Genomic DNA, 23,091 nt, shown 5'->3' with positions numbered 1-23,091 from the left:
AGTTACTTACTCAGTCGTGAAAGCTTGAAAGCATCTGCAGTGTTGATGACATCAACGTATGCTTGTAGATGAGTCATATTTTTTTTATTATGTATGGCAATTGCATATTTAAATGCCGATTGTACCTCGTCAGTGCCACGTTCAAATATTGCACCTGAAAAAAAAAAACAATAAAGACCATTTTTTAGTTGGAGCTTTTTTTTTGTTTAAATTTTTATTTCTAATAAAAAATTGTGGTACGTGTGGTTTCCTTTGATATAGATTATATTTAAATTTATCAAGGTAATTAATGAGCCATGCTCGACTGATAAAAAAATTCTTTGAAGTTTTAAACATCAAAATTTATCAATTATCGTTTAATGTACATTTTAAATTTTTATTATATTTTTTCAAATAATATTTTTTTTATTTTGTATCACCATATCGATTTTACACACTGATGTTTATTCGCTTCAGTCGTCATATCCGATGTCGATTTTGATACATCAAAATATCTTTCGTTAAAATCAAACACATCGCAAACATTTCTGTGTTTATTTTATTTATTTTTTCATTACAAAAATATATTTTAAATTTGCTGGAATTTTAGGGAAAAAAATTCTTGTAAAGTTTGGAATTACTGTTAAAATAACAAAAAAAAATTTTAACTATAATTTTACAAATATATTATTGAAAATTGAGTAAAAAAATAAAAAGTCCGAATATTCAAGTGAATGAGTACAATATGAAGCACAAAGACAAGTTCATTTGATACGGATCCAAGAACATAAAACAATGTAAAAGAGAATGAAACAAAGTGTACTGAAGGCTCATTTAAACATCACCCTCGGCCTCTTTGTTTCGTCCTATACAATCCTTCTACTGATTATAATAACTTGCTGCACATTTCAAAGAAAATTATTTTACATTTCATTCAAAATAAAAATAAAAAAAAAAAAATAAATAAATGTTTAGTAATTTATATTCAACAATAGAATTTAAATAATAATTTAATAAATTTTATTATTATTCAACAGCTATAAAACCATTGAGATGACGTAGTGGCAGTGAAAATGAACAAAAATACAAAGAAAGCAAAAAAATAAAAAAACATGAAAAATTCACGTGGTAAAAATAAAAGAGAGGAGAGAAATGAAAAATTTTAATCGAATTTTGAATTCAAGTGCAAAAAAAAATGAGGAAATCGAGGTAAACGGGAGGGAATTCAGGTTGAATCTGGTATATAAAACGAATGAACGAATGAACGAATGAACGAGTGAACGAGTGAACGAAGGAAGGAAGGAAGGAAACACGGTAAAAGGGAAAAGGGGAATACTATCCAGCACCAATCAATAGACACGCGACGGCGCGCCACCTGTCAACCAAACTAGTCAGATAAATATACAGACATTTGGTCCTATATAAATTTTTTAATTACACTTGCAACAACTTGAAACATCAATCAAAACAGCGAAATTGCTATACAATTATTTGGATTAAATTTAAAAAACATAAATTTATATCAAATTGAATATAATGCGACAACAATAAAAATATAAAATAACAATTTAATGTATTTTTAAGATACTTAAAAATGAAAGAATGCAAGACATTGATTATCCACTTTCTTATTGTCCATTATCTAAAATCAATTGGTTTTTCATTCTTTTCCTGGCAATTGAGAAAATTTAAAGGCAATCAATCTTGATAATAATAAACTCATGGAATTTATTTTAAAATAAAATAACAAATTGAGATTGAAGATAAAACTAGATAAGCATTGGGTCAGATGAAAGTTAACTACCTACTTGATTGATGAAGCAATCAATCAATGATTTTTTTTTTAAATGAAAATATTGTCTAAATTTATGCTTTAAAAATAATTTTAATAATTTAATAGTCTTCTCACAGTTATATAAATAAATTATAATTTTAAAAATAAATTGTCCAACTGTGTGTGATGTTGAAAAGAAAAAAAAAATTTCAAATTTTATAATTTCCTGAATGACACCGGAAATTAAAGGAAATTAGAATTTTGACAGAATCGACAAGTCACAAAATGAAGTATTTAAATTATTACTCTTTCAAATATATATTCATTTTTTTATTTTTTTAAATTTTAATAAAAGTAAAATTTAAAAATTAGTTTATGTCTGACCAAATACGTGGTATAACTACTGAATCGTCTACTCGACCAGTTTGTTGAAATATACACTACTAAAAATATACATAAAAATAAAATATAAACCACAACAATCGCGTGTTGATAATAAAGAGAAAAAGAAAGCACCAAGTGAAAATAATAATAATAATAAAAAAGAAAAAAAATGACTATTGTTGGTTTGGTATTGTCATGTGGTAACAATGAAAAAAAGACAAGTTGGTTATGCAATATAAAAAAGGAAAAATATGTTAAAAAAAATATATAAGCTACATTGTTGTGAGTTTTTAAAAAAGTATAAAACATATTTAAAGACCATAAGGTAGTGAAGAAAAGATGATAAATATTTATGATCAAGAAAATGAAAGAAAAAAAAAAAGCTCTTGTATTTTTTTTTTCTTTTTTTTCTTTCAACATAAAAATATATTCTACAAACATGTATAATAATAAAAATAAGAGTTTGATGCATCGTATATAAGTACATTTATATATTTTGTCAAAAGCCCGTCAAATATGTCACCATTGATATTTATATTTTAAAAGTAGCGTTATTTGAAAAATTTATGGAATTGAAAAAATAGAAAAAAAGAAAAGGTATCTATCTGCACTATTGAAGATGAAAAATAAAAAATAATGATTCGTAAAATTTTATTAGATTGTAAAAAAGATTTTCAAAGAATTGCCAAGGTAAATCTAGATGAAAAAAAAAAATAAATAAAATAAAAGTGAACATGGAGTTTAAAAATAAATTAAAAAAAAAAAAAAAATTCTACGAGATAAAATAACGTTATATATATATATAGAGGGTGTTGATATTGAAGTAAAATTAAAGAAGACTTTTAATTACATTGAATCACGTTGGATTTTCAATGTACTGTTACTTGGCAGACTGCTGGAATTAATCAGCATGATATTAGTGTGATGAAGCCAAAAAGTAAAAGGCAAATGAAGCGAAGTAAATATATGCTTTTCTATTTTTTATTATTTTTTCATCAACTTTTTATTTATAATAATATTTTGTTGCAATTTGTTTTAACCACAAACATAACAAAGTCAAATATATAGCTTCAATTTTAATTAACTAATGGGAATAAAAATCAAGTAAAAAAATCAATAAAAATTATTTATATTTACAAGTACATACATGAAGATGAAAAATAAATTTGTAAACATGAAATGTATAACGGTTAAAAGTTGCAAACAGTCGTTCAGAAATATCGTCGTCGATAAACTCACGTTGCTTTTCAAGTGATAAACTATCCTGGCAAGAATATCGAGGTTTAGGATATAAACACCACGATATCGTCACTGGAATCATTTCAAAGCCTTATGGACATTTGTCCTCTTGGCTTTTTCATTTTTACTTTTTTTTTTTTATCAACTTTTTTCTTCTCTACTTGAGAATTTTACAAACTATATTAGATTTAACAGACAAAGTTTTAACAGTAAAACTGTAAAATCCATGTTTATCTTTGGGAAATTCTTAGCACACAAGAGACTGAAAATTCAAATACCATTTGGTGTTCAACCCTGATGATTGCACTGACAAATATCTAAAGTTTTTTGTCACTCATTTTCAACGAATATATATATAACATTCTACCTCAACAATTGTAACTTATTCTTTGTGTCACTAACGCATCTTTTTTTTTTTCCATTATATTCTTTTGCATATTGTAGAAAAAAAAAAAAAAAAAAAAATGTATGAGATATATATACTTTGAAGAAAAAAGCACTTTATATTAAAACTTGCATTAACTTATATTTAAAAAGTGTTGACTAACTTTGAATCGATATTTTAAAAAACTTTTATTTTAAAATAATGTTTAAATTGAATGAAATTACATTGAAATATATATATTGTATAAAATTTTAATAAAAACCTGCAGCTTTTAGCTATCGTCAAAAAAAAAAAAAAAAATTATATATATAAATTATTTGACTTTTAATTAATTATTTTGACTTGGTGAATTAATAAATTAATGAAAAATAGTCATAAGATTTTCTTCTATAATAAATGTATAAATTATTTTGTCAGACAAGTGGGAATATATATAAAATTTACGATGATTTTGATAAAACTCTAGCGAGTTTATGGATATAAAAGTGTATATAAAAAGAAAAATGAAAAGAGAAATTTTTTTTTTTTTTACAGAGCTTAAAGTATAATCTGAGAGCATAGATGTAAAGAAGAAACATAGCACATGCCAAAGTGGGAGGATACTAATAAACGTAAGAGAAAAGCTGGCTTAAAAGCTCTTTGTATAATGGTAGACGTCTCGTGTAGATGCTATGCCAAGGTGGCGCTAGTGGGCATTATTGAAAATGCAAGCTTGATGGGTGTTTATACATCTATGAAGAACAATATGTGATCCTTCAAGTCTAACATTTATTTACGATAGATAAGAAACAAAAAAAAAATTTAAAGTTTAACTAATTAATTACAACCAATCTCAATTTACAAGATAAAATTTATATATATAATATATATTTATTTTACGATTGTACACGTGACATATTGTAGAGCAGGAAGAAAAAGAGATTTTATCCAGAGCTTTTTTTATTTGTGAAATGACTATCTATGATTTAAATAAAATAACTTGCATATGTCAATGTCCTTTGATGTATTGATTGCTATTGACTTTGACTTTAATTTTATTTGGCATAAAAATATTACAGATAAATAAAAAAAATTAACTTGGAGAAAGAAAAAAAAAACGAAAATAATTAAAAAGATAAAAGAAGTTATTGACTGCATTGGCCAATAGCCCACGTGCTGCAAGCTAATTGCGTCATCCTATTCAACAGTACTTAGTGAAGTCAAGTGTAATTAATACTTTGACAGAGCCAAGCAGAGAAAGAAAAGGTATTGCAAACAATTGACAATATGCTTCAAAATTCAAGGAAAAATCATTGTTAAAACTTTTCAAACTTTTTTTTCTATTTTTAAAATAATAAAAAAAATAAAAAATTCTATTATTATAAATTTTGAATGAATATCAGTATTATATAAGTTTGACAAAAGCAAAAATTTTAGTATATAAATATTTTAAAATAAGCCAATATATATATTTTATCAAGTTTGATTTTTGAATTATCAAAAGTTCATAACCACCAGGAGTATTAAAATTTTATAAATACATGATAAAATTAAAATTGAATAATTAATAAAAAATTTAGCGTGGTTTGTTTAATTAATTTAATAATGAATATTTTATAATTATTGACTTTATATGAATGAAAATTTTTAAAACTGTCACGACTAACATTATGAATAATAATTATTTAGTTGAACATTTAAATGTAAACCTCAATAATTTACAAAATTTATGGTCAGTTAACAAGCACTGAATTTTGTGACAATGAAGTTGAACCGATTACACAGCTATTATTCACAGCCACCAAACCTTACCAATTTTATCAAAAGTTATATAATTCAAAGAGAGAGAGAGAGAGGGAAAGGTGGACAATAACGAGTTAAGGTTACGATAGTTGAAGGATATGAGCTTTAAAATTTATCAATGGCTTCAGGTCATTTTATAAACTCTGTGTTAAACCCACACATATATATATATTTTAATATTTTTCAGTAGTATATGGATAACCCCTTGATAACAAATTATCTTTAGCCGGATGAGTGGCCGATGAAATAAGAAAAATTAAATAAATATCAGAAAAGAAAAAAAAAAGAAGTTTGATATATATATATTATAAACCCTTAACTTGATAAATAATTATTCTGCAGAACTACAAGAGACAATTTTATATATTATATAATTGACTGGACAGAATTAAATAAAAACCTCTTGAACAAAAAAAGCTTTGAAAAATAAAATAAAACTCTAAATTTCTATTTATTTTATATGTCAAAAGAATTAATGAATTATGGCAGACGTCCATCATCAAACAACCAATGTTTCTGACACTCGTTTTTTTTATTTTTTTATATTTTTACCCTTCACAGTTTTTCTGCCAAAGACATTCGAACCCTATTATTTTTATGCTTTTTTATTCTGTTACTTTTCTGTTATTTTTTGGTAAAAAGTTTTACACACATGGGTTATTATTTACCAAATATTTATTATTGTTATTGTTATTTTTATTGCATTTATATCATTGTATGGGGGTGCAATCAAAAGGGGGCTAAATTACAGATAAAGTTTAAACAATATCAAATTTATCGGTGGAAAAAAAAAAAAAGCGGATGTAGAAACACGTTGAGTTATACGATTTGGGGTTAAAAGAAAGATATACCCGAGGGATTTTAAGTATAGTGAGAGAGAGCTAAAGAGAGCCAAAAATAAAATGAAAAAAATGTAGGATAAAGTTGGAAAGTCGACGACATTCCAGAGGCTTGAGTTATATGACTCGAACCGATGTCAGCGACTCTCTGGCCGAAAAAAAAAATAAAATATTTGAAAGGTAAAAAATTGTGTGCAGCCAAATGACAAACACATATTATTTATTGATTAATAAAATAACTATTGAAATTTATTTTGCTTTAATTAAAAATTTATTAATGTTAAAATAATAAATTTTAATTTGATAAATGAAATATAGAAAAAAAAATTATTATAGTCAAATAAATCTGAATGGAGATGCTTGGGGCAGCTTGGGACAGTTGTAAATTAATTTTAAAAACAAGAATGAAGGTTGGCTGAATGAGTTTTAGTCCAGAGGAATATTGTTGGCATATGTACATATCATACATATGTAAATGTACACACGATGTACATTGCACTGTGTATGTACAGGAGATATTTATTTATATATACACTGAATGCAGCAGCAGCAGCAGCAGCAAGCTTTTCGCAAAGATATTTTTTTTTTCATTCGTCGCATCATTGTTGTGTTGCTGCATTCTGCTTTTTCTTTTACCATTCTTCTCATGAATATTTTTATTTATTTATTTATTTGATATTTTTATTATTATTTATCAAATTTACATTTATATTTCATTTTTTATCTAAATAAATAGACAACAATTTCATGTAAAGTTTTTTGTTTTATAAATAACTAATAAGAAAAAAAAAAAAGATGATTTAAAAATAAAAAGAAAATTATTTTTTAAGAAATTTTCTTTTAAAAGAATTTTCAAAATATAAAAAAAAATTAAAATGGAAAAGAAAAAAAAATATATATAACGTAAAAGCATATTCCTGTCGTCGTCTACTTTTTTTTTTTTTTGCCCATCTTCAGTACATTTACCTGACTGGTCTGGGCAACCAAGAAACTTTTTCTCAATTTTTTTTTTTTATTATATTTGTTGAGAAAGTTTTTTTTTTTTTTTCTGCACCCTCAAATGCTATATACACAAGAGCATTATCGAGAGTCATTAGTGAACAACAATAACGATAAAAAATGTCATTACGCGCGTCACTAGTTGCAACAATCAAAAATATAACTCTTGATACTCAACAAAAATATCAAAATACAAAAAATCATATAAAAAATTATTCTTTATTATTATTGCTCGAACAAAAAAATAATAAAAAATAATAAAAAATAATTTTACGTGTAGACTTTTATTTTATATAAAAAAATATAAAAAAATATAAATTGTTGTTGACAGTTGTTGATTTTGAAGGGGGTCAATTAAATTTTATTTTTTATCATATTGTTAACAACAACGACAACAACAACGAAAGCTGAATATTTTTTTGATTTTAATTTTATTTCACTCATGTAATTTTTATATCGGGAAAGTTTAATTTACTTTTTTGTTATACCTTGGATTATATTTAAAAAACTTTACCGATTGTCTCGGCAATTTTACAAGGCTCGTACGTGCATCTTAATACAGTATATAAACCTCATTTTCGTGTGCTTCTCACGATTTAAATGGCAACACGGGATTGCAGTTGGAATTCACAAGAGACTCATTGAGACTCTCGAAAATTTACCAGGACACAGGGGAATGTTATATATATATTTTAGAAATTTACCAAGACATTTTCATAAATTAAAGACAATGTGGGAATATTTAATCGACTTGATTATATTTTTTTTTTATTTTTTCCTATATACAATTATTATAAATTGTCAAATTTATTTTTTGCTGCAAATTTATTTTATCTGATTCAAGATTAAATATGTAATTTTACAAGATGCAAATTTAATTTTTTTATATATATGAAAATAGTAAGATACAATTTTGACTCCAATTTAAAACCACCAAGTGTAAAATTAAAAAGCAAAACACTGCAATTCATAAACGTGCAGTTTTTATTTTTTTATTTTTTTTTCTTGACACTTTATACAACAACAACGACTATACATATTATATCATTAAATTTTTCTCAAAATTCTAAAACACTCGAGGCTATGTATTTTAGATTTGAAAAACTTACAAAAATATATTTTTCATTATGTTTTTTTTTTTTTTGAAAAAAAAAAAAAAAATTAATTTCGTACGATTTCACCTTGGCAATTTTTCGAGCTTCATTTTAACACTTTTATTATTGTTATAATAAAAAAAATACAAAAAAAAAATGTGCCTGAGATTAAGCCAACTGAAAAACTAGAAAAAAAAAAAATACTTACGTTTTTTTTTAGTTATTACGAAGAATGTTGTGATAATGAAGGGTGAATAAAAAAAAATAAAAAAGAAAGATGATTAATAATACTAGAAAAAGATAAAAAATTGATGATGAATGCAAGTAACAAAAATGATCATTAAAAGATGAAAAATATATGATTATTATTTTTTTAAAAAACAAGGAAAATTGTAAAATTGCTTAAACTTGTTGTTTTGTGATTAAATTTATAAACGGGTCGAGTATAATGGGTAGTAAGGCACCGCAAGACCAATTTTATACTGTTGTTACATACTGAACCACTCGAATTGGTGTTGTATATACTATATAGTATTGTTTAGTATACATCTGCAATGCGACTTGCTATTATATCTTGTTGTAAATAAGTTTCATGTGGTCATTGTTAACAAAGTCACTGTACTACTCTACAAGTATCTGCTCATTTTTTTATAAAATAAATATAAATTTAAACTAACTCTTTTGTGTCTCATTAACAACCGAAGAAGAAGAAGAAAAAATACTCTTCAAAGAGAATATAAAAGAAAAAAAATGTAAAGTTTAATAAATAATTTTGTTTTATAATTTTTAATGATGAAAAACAATGATGATAAGGTTGTTTTAAAAAAGCTCGTTGTGAAATTGATGATAAAATATATAAATATATATATATATGCGGATGTAATTTAATTCAGTGTTTTGAAAGATTGAAGAAAATATGGGACCACCTGGTACAAGACCATGTATTCACCAACAACAAAAAACTACTTTAATAAATGTAATATTCTAGGGTAAACTGTTTGTTGCCAGCGACACCTCAACTGAATATTACAATAACAAGCTTTACCACCTGTTTTCACACAAAAATAAAAAAATACTTTTCTTTTTCGCAATAAACTTATCAGCTTATCACTTTATTTTTATTTACATAATATAAATTTCCAACAAATGCAATAATTAAATTTTCATAAAAAGTTATATATTAATTAAATATGGAAAAAATTTAATTAATAATTTTTTTTGTTTTTTATTATATTTAAAATTAATTAATTAAATATAAAAGTTAATAATTAAAAGTAAATGTCAAGAATATTAATATAATGAAATTACATGACAAATGTAAATAAAATTAAAAATTTTAATCAAAAAGTTTTTATATAAAAAAAAAGAAAAATATATATTGAATAAATCAATTTAAAAAGCTTTACATTATTATCAAAGAATAATAATATATTTACTGAAAATATTATTTTAAAAAAAAGAGGACAACAAGCAATTCTTTTTGTTGTATTGAAAAATAAAAATAAAAAAAAATATTTCTTTGTGTATACAGTATAAAATAAAGTAAAGGTCAAGAAGAGTCTGAGTGCTCTTTGAAACGTGGTTAAAGGTGAAAAGAAAATATAAGAAAGAAATAAAGAAATAATAAAATAAAAAACTCTGTTAGTGGTTGTACACATATAAGGTTTATATATATATTATGTTTTTTTTTCTACAAGTAATCTAATGTCCTTTCAATATACCAAAAGACACTCGGTATCGTATCCATGTCGTTGAAACAGTTTCGTATTTTGTTACGCTTCATAGATCTAATGTGCAGTCAAGTTGAACGGCTAATTCGGTACGTGCAACGACTTGGAATTCCGTTTGAAAACGTAGAAATAGCATCAGAATATAATATGGGTGAGTTGAAGCTAAATCCAAAACAACCGACAACCATCAACGACGATCCAATGACGACAAGTCCCATGAGGAGGAGAAGAAGAAGAACAACAGAAACATAAGGGACCAAAGCCATATGAATTGTTGTATAGAAATAAAACAAAGACAACAATGACAACGACAACGACTATGTCAACGAAATGATTTATTTATTGTGCTTGACTTCCCATGGCTTGTTTTGCATGCATATATAAATTCCATGTCAATAAATATCGTTGTAATATAGTGCTAATATCTTCCTAATCAGTATTTCAAAATAATTCAATTAATGGATATACGGCTTTGTCGAAATTTTACACACAGATTATCAGCTAATTACAAATAATATATTTACTATTTGAATAAATATATTTTAATTAGGCAAAAATAAGACAAAATAGAGCAACATTTTTTTTAGAAAAAAATAAGCTCAAGAAGAAATTGAAAAGTCAAATGTATATTTACAAACTCTCCAATGGCATTTGTGTCGAACTTGATGCAAAACTTTGAAACGTACAGGAGGTAGACTAATCTCATCGACTTATGCAAAAGTTTTAAAGCCAAGATTATATATACAAGAAGAAACTAGAGCAACGATTAGCTAAGATGGTTATAAGTGGATATTCATTGACAATATTGTTGAGCACAATTTGGTCAAAACACTTAATCAATTTTACAAATCATCAGCTCTTCACTGCACTATATTGCCATTGATTGATTTGTTTGTTAAGATTGAATTTTATTATTTATTTATTTATTTTGCAAACTGCACATTAGGTAATTTATATATACCAGAAATAACTTGATTTATTTTTTTTTCTTCTTTGCAACAATTTTATGTTTCAGGTTAATAGGATTGAACTATTGAAGTCATACAAGTGCCTTACATAGCACGTACAACATCCAACACATAAATAAGCACTGGCACCAAGTATAAAAGAAAATTATCAACTTGACACATGTCATACTCATTTCATTTTATTTTTTTATAATTTTAAATATAAAAGAAAAATGAAAATGAGCAACAAATGTATAATATATATATTACAAGAAAATTTAAAATAATTTCATTTAAAATTGTTTGAAATTGAAATATTTCTCAAAAGAGAAAAGTAAACTTGTTCAACTGTTTTTGAAGAAAAAAAAAAAAAAGCTTTCAAGTTTTTTTCAAGACACAAAGAGAGTTATGAAGTGGTTTCAACCCGAAAGAATAAACCATCATGATCGCATATCCGTTTCTTACAGAGTATATATCAGCCTAGGGGCACAATGAAAACCGATCGTATCAGACCAACACCCCGATATTGTCCAAAAAGCCAAAACCATTATTATATATCCTTACAACGCTGTGTAGCCTGAATTTAGCCTCCCGGCAAATTTCAACCCACATTTACCCCTATATCTTTGAAGCTGGCTTCCTGCAGCTTTTTGGATATAGACTATTCACACTTTTAAAAAATAAAAAATCAAATAAAAAAAAAGACATCTCAGAGAGAGTAGTGAATCTAATTTTCTTTTTCATATACCTATATTTTATTTTATTTCTGTTTAAGCTCAAGGCAAGGAAATAAATAAATTTTTTTATAATAAAATAAAAAAAGGTAATTTTTATAACTAAAAAAAAGACACTCAAAATATGCTGCTTTACCATACCTTTTGGTAATTAAATAATTTTATTTTTATGGATATAAAATAAATCATGCAAAAATATAGTTTAAACTTGAGTCTATAATTATTTTAATCAAGGACAAATTAATGCACATTGATATACCATCTGAGCTGATTATTATACGGACTATTAATCATTGACAAAGAAACATTTATAGTCACATGTAATTATAAATAACAAGTTGATAACAAAGACTATATATAAATATTGAATTTGATGTGATTGCATGCATCACTTTCATTGGTGACCCAGCATGATGATGAGCTTGGATGAGCAAATGTCGCCTAAGGGGACAAACAAAAATAGATGACGATGATGGATAATTAGCACAGTAGAACATTTCTCATTTCATCATCATCGTCATTGCCAAGAGGTATGTCGCATAAACAAAAGAAGGAAAATAAAAAAAATAACAAAAAACAATATACATCCAGTGGAAAATATTAATCAAAATTTTTTTAAAGACTTTTTTTTTTTTGTTATAAAAATAATAATATTATTTTATATATTTACACAGTTGTGTAATAAAAAATAATAGCATTATTATTGTCAAGACAAATTTTGAGTCTTGAAACAATTTTGAATTTGAAACATCTGCCTCAGAAATTTAATGATTATTATCGTTAAATAAATTTCAGATAATTTTGTCATTATCACAATATTTAGGACTGTAATTACAACTTGAATAAATTTTGATTCACTTATTAATTGGCAGTATGATTTTTTCTCAAGAAGAAAAAATACATATTTTTTATTTAGAATAATTGAAAATATATTAAATTTTAATGATAATAATTAATTAAAAAATTTATAACTGTCTTGAAGATAATTTTGAATAATTAAAGAATATTAAATTTTTACTTTTATTATTATTTTTAAATAATTTTCTTTTATCTTTATAAAGTGCCTCTAGTTATTCTTTGTCTTCACCTGAGCCAACTATATCTCGCATATTCAACATTAAAGTGCCAGCTACATAACTTACTACTATGATTCTTCTCAAGACAATATTTAACGAATTGCATTCTCTCTATTTTATCAGCCAACTTAACTAGGTGAAAATTTAATCATCATTTGCTTTTAGTTTAATTTTATTTTGTAAATAAAAATAAAAATAATTTGTTAGTCAACTGTATATACACATCTTCTTATTCATCTTGATGATGATGATTTTTTTTCTTTCAAATATTTAAAAGATAAATGAAAAATATAATTACTATTATTTAATAATATTAATAATAGTTACATTATTATTATTATTATTTTGATAAATTGCTTGTATTGTTTTTTAAAATATTCAGTGAATATCTAACTGAATTTTAAAAAAATAAATAATGATAAATTATTAAAATAAAAAAATAAATATCAATTGAAAATTAGTGTTTTTTTTTTTTTTGCAAAAGGTGTTTAGGGCAAATACCCCCCGGCATAGAACAAGTGTAAGGGAAGTTTGTGCTCTCCACTTGTTTTATGCCAGGAGGTATTTGCCCCAGTCATTTTTATCATTGATAAGTAATTTACAACGAACAATTCTCATTTTGGAGAAAAATAAACATATACAAAGATTCTGTTTATTTTCAAGGTTCGAACTCAGGAAAACATCTTTGAGAAACAAGCGGCTTGCCTACTTAACCACGATCTCATTGGACATTCTCATATTAAATTATTATCCATATCTTTTACATTGTTCAAATAATAAATTTATCAAAAAATATTTATCATACGTTGTTATAGATTTAAAAAAACGATAAAAATATTGACATTTAACTTACAAATTTACATAAAATCCACGCTTTTTTTTTTGTAATAATAATTTAAAATTTTATTTTTATTATCAATCAGTATTAAATAATGTAAATTTTAATGTTTTTTAAATCACTCGTACAGTGAAACAGCAAAGAATAAAAGAGATTTTTATTTTTTATCTATAAAGAACTATATTGTATGACAATATATTTGCTTTAAAATATGCATACATTAGAGTGCTTGAAGAAGCAAGAAATAAATATATCACGGACAACCTCAGACAGTGATATGAGATGCGTGTGCAAATATCAAGCTTGCAACATTCCATATAAATTTTTTATAAGTATTCAAAGATGCATTCACAAAATCAAAGACATTTCACTATAATTTTATTTTTTTGTACATTTACTTTGACGTCTATTTTATTCAACATGCGTATGAATTTTTTATCACTGGTAAAATCCAAGATTGAAATGAACAATACAAAAAGCAAAATAAAAAAAAAAAAAAACACTTGACTTATATTTTACGAATGAGTGATCAATATAAGTCATCTTTTGTGCAATTTTTATTTTCTATATCTATTTTTTAATAAAAAAAAAGTATACAAAATCAATAACACTACGAACAATAAATTATAATCAATCAAAATTTACTTTGATATTTTCCACGACGACCACAGTTACAAATAGGAAAAAAAAAATTGTTTAAATCTCATTCAGAAATAACGAGAAAAACAATACAAGTATCAATCATCAGGTTTTTTTTTTTTCTATCTATTTTAATAAAACAAAGCCAGAGACAAAAAAAAATTATAAGATCAAGAGTCAATCTCTGGCAAATATTGGAAGAAATATAAAAAAAAAAAAAAAAAAATCAAGATAAACATGACGTTGAAAAACAATGAAAATAAAAAATAACCAGAGTCAATTTGCGAAAGACTGTGGTGGTAGCTGTGAAGGAGAGTCAATAGGTCCAGTAAAAATCGTGAAAACCAAAGATGGAAATAAAAAATGAAAAAAAATTATTAAAGAAAAACGTTGAGATGGAAAAAAGAAACGAAGAAAAATAAAATGGTCGATTGTAAATCCCCAGAATGCAACCAAGAGTGATAAGAAAAAATAAAATAAAAAAAAGGTGCGATGAACGTGCAAAACACACACCATGAAGCTGGTAGGATTGTCGAAGCAATTTGAAAACTACCTTTGCTTGTCTCACCGACATTCACACACTGTGGAAAAAATATATAGGAAGCATCGAATTGTGTGCTTGGCAATGTACATATATATATATATACATGTACACCACAGGAACAATTGGATAATGGACGATTTAACACGGACCATCACATAGAGATGGAACAAGGACAAGGTAGTCACGAGATCTGAGTAAAATGGCTTTGAGGTAAAAAAATATTATATATATCTTTCACACAAGAAAAATCCTAGCTTTAAAGTTTATTTTTCTTTAAATTTCATGATTGTAAAAATATAATATAAAAAAATATCCTTAAGGTTGACAGAATAATCAAATTGAAATCTCCATAAATTTCCATGAAGAGTGAAAAAAAAAAAATCATGTCAATGAAATTTTAAAAAATTAACTTTTAAAGTGAAATATATTTCAATGAAAAATATGTATATGGAACTGGTGATCAACCAACGACATTACATGACAAAAAAAAAAAAAAAAAAAATATAGAGGCAAAGAGATGATGGGTAAATAGAATAATGTTTATTATTAGTATATATGGATATGTTATTCACGTTGAAATATTTTCCGTGAAGCAATATTCATACACAGGCTTGAATATATCAAAAGCTGAAGATGTATGTGGCCAACTGTTATACTGCACATTGCAACATGTAACATGTCATCCACCGGCTTCGCGACAATGCATATACACAAGTCCAGTGGTCGAATTCATACACTGCACTCTCTCTCTCTCTCTCTCTCTATACATTTTGTATATTCACGGAAATGTTGAATATATATATGGAGAGAGGTAGCTGAATAAGCACATCGTGGAAAACTTTATTGAAATTGACTTTAACACTGAAAATTTATAACAACCCATTTGCGACACATTGGCAGTTTACGATCGTTCAATATAATATATCGAGCGTTCATGTTGAACACTGAATTTTCAGCATCATTTTCAATCTATATATATATGTATATTATACCGGAGAAAAATTCATATTTAGAAAGAAAATTTTAATATTCTAAATTGATCGTATACAATGAAAAAATAAACTCAAAATTTTCTTTTTATATATATAAAAAATTTTGAATAAATGTAAGAGTTTATGTGGAGAATGAATATTTAAGAATACTAGGGAAGAAAATGTGTGCAAGTCAACTGACCTAAATCACGATTTACATATACCACCACAGAAAAAAAACCGGCTGGCAATGAAAATGCATCGCTAGCTTTTCCAAGAAAAATCATGTTAATGTTCATAAAATATATATATAGATTATTTTCTTTTTATTTTACAAAATTGTAAATCATATATTGTGAATATTTTATATTATTTTTTCTTACTTGTTGGAGTTATTATTATAAATAAAATATTAAATGAAATACCTGTATTTTTGTCTGACGTCAAGAATGAAAATAAACAAATGAAAACTCACCTGAAACATAAAAATAAAAAATAATTTATTAGTTGGACAATCAATTGAAAATATAAATAAAATTGATGTTTAATTAATAATTATGTATTATACTGGTTATTATTGACATAAAAGTAATTATTCCCAGTGGCGATTTCAGATATTCACATGCAGTACATAGACAGTGCTTATATTTATACAGGATTTTGCGTTGGACCGATATTTAATTTAATACCACACAATACTGGGTACTACTTTTATTTAATATTATTATGACCTAAATATCCATCTGTCATATTATCAAACAAATTTTTAATTTAAATTAATAATTAAACAAAAAACCATTTGTTATTTAAATATTATTTTCAGACCAGTGATGATAATACTTACTGGTCTACTACTTGCGGATACTTTATTGATGAAACAATAAAATATTTTTTATTATTTGGCTAAAATCCAGATGAAATAATTTATAAAATTTAATACAAAATTAAGTTGACATGAAAAAAATATTATCAAAAGATTTTTTTAAGAAAAATTTTAATTTTCGAAATTTCATTATTTTTATTAAATTCCTCCCGAGAAAACGTATTGGTAGATTTCTTTAAAATTTTTCAAGCAATTAGAGACAGACTTTGACTATGTCCAAAAAAAAATTTCATCATGTGCCAAGCATTATTTTTTGACTAAAAAAAAAATAAAGCCAAAACTTTAATTTATTTATTAAAAGATATTACTGGTAATTTAAAATTGATAAAATATCATTGACCGGACATCATTCAATTATCCATAGTTTCTGTACAATGCTGAATACAGAATAATCATTGGCATAAACCATTTAGAGAACTATTGAATATGGATATTATCTCATAGCATAGATAGGCCATTGGCTTTATTGCTTTTGTACGCTATAGAAATACTCATTACGCACCTCATATAGTCATTACAAAACAAATATAATAATAACAGCTTTTGTATATCATTAAAATATATATACACACTCTGCGTATATGAAATTATGTGCTTAGCTAAATTATATATATATGTATATTCATTCTTCTTTTTTTTTTTTTTTTTGATGGATTAATAAATACGTAATATTGTTTATACAGGAGATTTTCATTTTGTTAATTAATATATTACTACATTGTGCATACTATATTTTATTATTTATATTATGTTACGAGTTTAACTTTTTTACTTTTTTATTTGTTTATGCTCTATTAAATAATTTAATGCACTATTTTCATCGTTATGGTTTTTATTATAAAAATAAAAATAAATAAACAATATGGCTTTAGTTATTTATTGAATAATTTTTATAATTAAATTATAATGAGGGTCAACGTGTGTTGTGAAGCAAAAAATCAACATAAAAACACACATGTGGACTTGCATATATTTATTGTCAATTTATTCTATTAACTCGAACAAATTAATTACAAATTAAAAACAAATATGCCTATTTAATGTGATTTAATAATATGAAAATATATTTAATGATAAATTTATTTGGTTTTTCTGATTGTTTGCAAATATCGGTATATTTTTTTTATTATTATTATATATTGTAATCATAAAGATGAAAAAAAAAAAAAAAAAAAGAAAAAGAAAATTTAGCTGAGTGAATTTCAGACAAACAAACGACATGTACGTGAAATTGCAAAAGGTCATAGTGGACTACTGTAATATACTTTATCTTATTTTATTTTTTTCTATTTTTTTGATCGGTAAAATCGTAAAGCTTTAGTTTGGTTGGTCAGTTTCTCGTTCCAATCACCATCGACTGGACTTCCATGTCTGTTCAACACTTATGTATCCAGAGATGAAAAAAAATAATAAAAAAATTCTGCAATCGTTTGATCATTGCCTTGTGCTTGAAGATTTTGAAATAAAAAAATTAAAAAATAAATGTTGAATTGGAAAAAATAATAAAAAAAAAAGCTTTCGAGATCTGAAAAATAAAATTAAAGTAATAGTCAAGTTCAGATATCCTAGCTCAACACGAATCTCTTAAAGATTTAGCGGATGTGCTAGAAGTGGCTGTATAAAAAAAAAAAAAAATTATAAAATAAAATATCTCAAGGTAATTCATGGAGTGCAGTAGCATTATAGTTTATATAGCTACTTTATAGACATTTTGATAAAATATATAGAATTTTATAATGGCTCGTTTTTGTTCTGCATGATTTCGTGGATTTTAAAATCCATTAACAGTCATCAGAATATATATCTTATTGCATTGTACGCTAATAAATCACGCTGTGTATAAATGATTATTAGCAGAAATTGATATTTAAATAATTTTTGAAAACTAATATAGATAAAGGGCTCTTGTGGGGCATCAGGTATGTACACAGACTAACACCCTGATGGACTGTCGTCAGTCGAGCGGATTTATAGATTATCATCGTGATATGAGCAAGATGAGAAATTCATCGGCGATGATGAGGATGAGGATGATGATGATGACTACATGCACATGATACAGAATATATAATATGGAACGTGAGTTGAATATCTTGACATAGAAGCCGATAATTTCTATCGTGCAATTTGAATTACTCTCGGGCATATGTTCAAAGAAGAAGAAGAAGAAGAAGGTCAAAATTACATAAACCAATTTAATCAAAAAGAATAAGTAAATGAAAATAAATTTAAATAACAACTAATAAAAATAAATAAAATATAAATAAAATTGTAACTCAGACAATCGAGTTGTATTTATTTCAATCTACGAACCATTAGAAGAACCATTTCACGAACCAGTAAACCCAAAAAACACTCATCGGCCATTTTTTTTTATTCCTTTTCTTTTTTTATATTCCATATATATACTTTTAACCTTTATTTCAAACTCTGTTTTATTTTTCTATTTTTTTTTTTTAGTTTAGTTTTGCTACTTTTTTTTTTTGTTTCTTTAGTTAATTTTTATTTTTTTTCGTTTTTAAGCATCTTTTTTAGGTGCACACACATTTAAAAGTGTATAACTGCTGGTGCTAGTTGCACGTGTGTGCAAAACATTACAAGTGACTGTAAACGTCGAACTTTTACCAATGAAAGTCGGTTGTATAATTCTCACACCCTAAAATTTAGCCTCGAGGTTTAGTTGGAGTATTGTAGAAATTTACTTTGTGTCTGGATAAATTGAAACTTTTGCCAAAATTGGCTTGTTATTTATACAATTTTATTGGTACAACAAATTATTATTTCATATAAAAAAAAAACAAAAAATAGTATTATATAATTTATTTTAAATTTTACTATTCATTAATTTACAATATAAATTAATTTATTATTTATGAAAATAAGTTTCAAGTAAAATAATATTATTATACGATATAAAACAGCACACCACCAATTGTCATTTTAAATTTATATTTAAACACAATTACACAAATATATACGTATAGTAGAAATGCAACGCTATAAAATGCCAGAGAAAACGTGGTAAGTGGTGCGATTATATTTTCTCTGTTGTCTCAACTTCAACTTTCATCTCGACTAATATATAACTTTTCAAGTTGTATACTTGAGAAAAAAAAATAAAATAAAGAAATGGTGAAAAATAAAAAAAACAAAATAAAGGGACAGAGTGGAAAACTTTTTAAGCCCACTAAAATGCAAAACACAGGCTGAGTTTTTCACCGATTCCGGTTTCTGTCCAGCTTTTTTTTTTCGTTTTTTACTTTGCTCAAGTTTACTCAGTTTTCTTTGTACAGATACCAAACGTAAGTGCGTGCTTTTACTAAAAAAAACAAAAAGCCCAAAGTATAAAATATTTCAAGTGTCGAAATAAATAATAATAAAAATAAAATTCATTTAAATATTAATAAAAATTTATTATTATATTTCAACTAATATAATTTACTAAATAATAATATTTTTAATAATTATTTGTGAAATGCTTGGAGCAATTATATATATTTCATACATGTCTCATTATAACATAATGAGGATGATTGAGCATGAAAATTCTATCATTGTATAAGTTCAAATAAATTTAATTCTATCGATAGGGAATAAAATAAGCCCCTGGATAAAAGAATCAAGCTTTTTTCAATATAAAAAAAAATATTGAATAGCATTTTTTTCGAAAAAAATTGAGTATGTTTGATCCTGTTGATCAAACATACCTCTCCACATTGAGTTAAAGGAATAGAAAAAAGCATTAAAATAAAATGATGATGATGATATGATAAAATAATATACGTATACTGTTTTTTTTTTTTTTCTTTTTTGTAAAAGTTAAAAAAGGCTTAGGACAGAAGAAAAGAATTAATCGAGCGTTGAAAATTGTTGAAAATTGTCAAGTTTATATCTCGACATAAAAATTTCCAAAAGAGATAACAGTGAATTCATGTGAATTGAATTATTCAAAACGATATTCTCCAAGTATGTATAATAATTATTTTGTTTTGTATTTTTTTATAGAAATTTAATTTTATAAAAAGTATATTTATTCTTTTTTGTGAAAAGAAAAAATTATTAAAATGCAATAAAAATTGATCAAGTTACAGAAAACATGATGCAATATTTATTTTTCAAAGCACGTTTACATATTCTCTTGAAAAATAAAATATATATCAACGTTAACATTTGCAACATCTGTGTGTCTGTGTGTCGTAACATTATTTTCGATAAGAAATATGTGACACTGGAGACATTTCATGGCTCGTCTTTGGCATGTTATTTTTTATTTTTCAAAAAAAAATCACCCAGGGAATCTTTAATATACCCAAGTGTATATACACAATATTCAAAGAAAAATTAATGAAAGAATATACCGAACATCGATGCTTATTAAATTTAAACGAAATAAAAATAAAAAATATAAAAAAAACCATATACACGTTAAATTAAACGTTCAAAATAATAAAATAATAAAAAAAAATAAAATTGTATTGTATCTTGAAAGAGGATTATTTTTCTTCTTTTCAAATAAAAAAGCTATTGTTATTAATTTTTAATAGGAAAAAATATTTTAAAAATGTTTTTTTTACTTTTATAAATTTACTAATTAACGAAAATTAATATCATGCTATGAATGTTTTTGTTTTTTTCTAATTTATTTATTTTTTTTGTTTTTGTATTATAATAATAATAAAAGTGATCATATTGCACATGAAGATGATATCTTGGAGGACATTGGAGACGCATTATATGAGTACATAGTATTATGAAGAAAACGTCTCGGTGTACACTGAGTAAAGAGACTGCATCGATCGATAATATGTATATATATATATACACTTGAGACTGAGTAGCATCACATCACAAGATGATGATGATGATGCTTTGGTATTGTAGCAACAATATCGCATATATTTATGCAGACACACACATTGATATGGTGATGGCATTTTGTATCTATTGAACGACTCAAGTGAACGACTCAATACTCTATTATTTTTCATTTTTTTTTTTTTCAAATATTATTTTCAAGTATACAATATCACTGATGGACTCACTGATACTTGCAAAATAGAAAATAAAAAAAAAAAGCCCCAATATGTTTTATTTCATTTCTTTTTCATTAAAAGTTTATATATTTTTTTTCGTTTGAATATTGATAAAAATTTTATGAAGATAAAATACAATCATTTTTGATAAAATTTATTTATATTCTTTGCTTTGTTTGAGCTTATCAATTTTGTGTTGTTGGAAATAGATAATTATATTGTTAGAAATATTCTTTTTTTTATTTTAAATATCATTTAAGTTTATTAGTGTATATTTTTAACTAAAAAATAATGTCATTAACCCTTCTTTTATTACCAAATTAGTTTCAGGCCATTGAACGGTGAAAATTATCACTTTAACATTCGAGTCTCAAACACAACACGTCAAGTTATCAATAAATTAATTTGTCCTTGTATTGAAAAGAATAGTTAAATTTTTAAAAAATACTGAAGATTTTAATTAATATAAGTAAGTATAAATTAAAAATTATATTTTAATTTAAACATTTACAATTTAATAATTTAGCAATTTAATATTTTCTTTGCAGTATTTAAATAAATTAATTAACAAAAAATAAAATGAACAAAATAAGCATGTATTTTTTGTTATTATCAATATGGACCATTGAATATTCATATCAATCAGATTCATTTTTAATGAGACTTTCAAAAATGATAAGTGATAGTGAAAACTGTTGTCGACCAATTTGGCTTTCAAATAAAAATGTTGAAAATTTTAACGCAGTAGGAAAATTGTGTGATGACTTTGATTGTTTCTATCGTTCGTGTGGAGAATCAGGTTTTATTGATGAAATTTATTTTAACAACTCTTTACCAATTGAATGGAGTAAATCAAAAAATGGATTTAAAATGGGAAATAGATATTGTGGCCAAGGAAGTTGCAATATATTTGGATGCAACTGTGATGGTGGCTGTAAAGTTGTAAATCTTCAACCAGATCCTCAAGTTGAGTGTTTAGAAGATTGGATAAGTACACTATGTACACATAAAATATAAATATAGAATACTAAACAAATAAATTGAAAAAAAAATTAATTTGTAATTGACACGGCAGCAATAATTTAAATATATTTTGTCATCTAGCTTCTTGTATCTCAATATGCCAATAGCATTATTTAACAATACATCAATTATAGAAATAACCGAGGCAATGTATAATTGTATAATATATATAGATATAGATAGATAGATATATACAAG

General features: G+C 24.9%; 1 protein-coding gene across 2 annotated transcripts in view; it reads right to left on the bottom strand.

The window, feature by feature from the left end:
* Positions 1-23,091, bottom strand: part of LOC122856605 (glutamate receptor 1-like) — a 55,587-nt gene that overhangs the window by 28,614 nt on the left and 3,882 nt on the right. For both annotated transcript variants that reach the window (XM_044158316.1, XM_044158317.1), the window contains exon 2: positions 11-154. In XM_044158316.1, coding sequence (XP_044014251.1) covers positions 11-154 — 144 coding nt within the window. The remainder of the gene's footprint in view (positions 1-10; positions 155-23,091) is intronic.

Source organism: Aphidius gifuensis, linkage group LG5 (assembly GCF_014905175.1).
Source record: "Aphidius gifuensis isolate YNYX2018 linkage group LG5, ASM1490517v1, whole genome shotgun sequence".
NCBI classification, from domain to species: Eukaryota; Metazoa; Arthropoda; class Insecta; order Hymenoptera; family Braconidae; genus Aphidius; species Aphidius gifuensis.
Note: the sequence above shows the minus strand (reverse complement) of the source record. Positions and strands in the feature narration are given on the sequence as shown.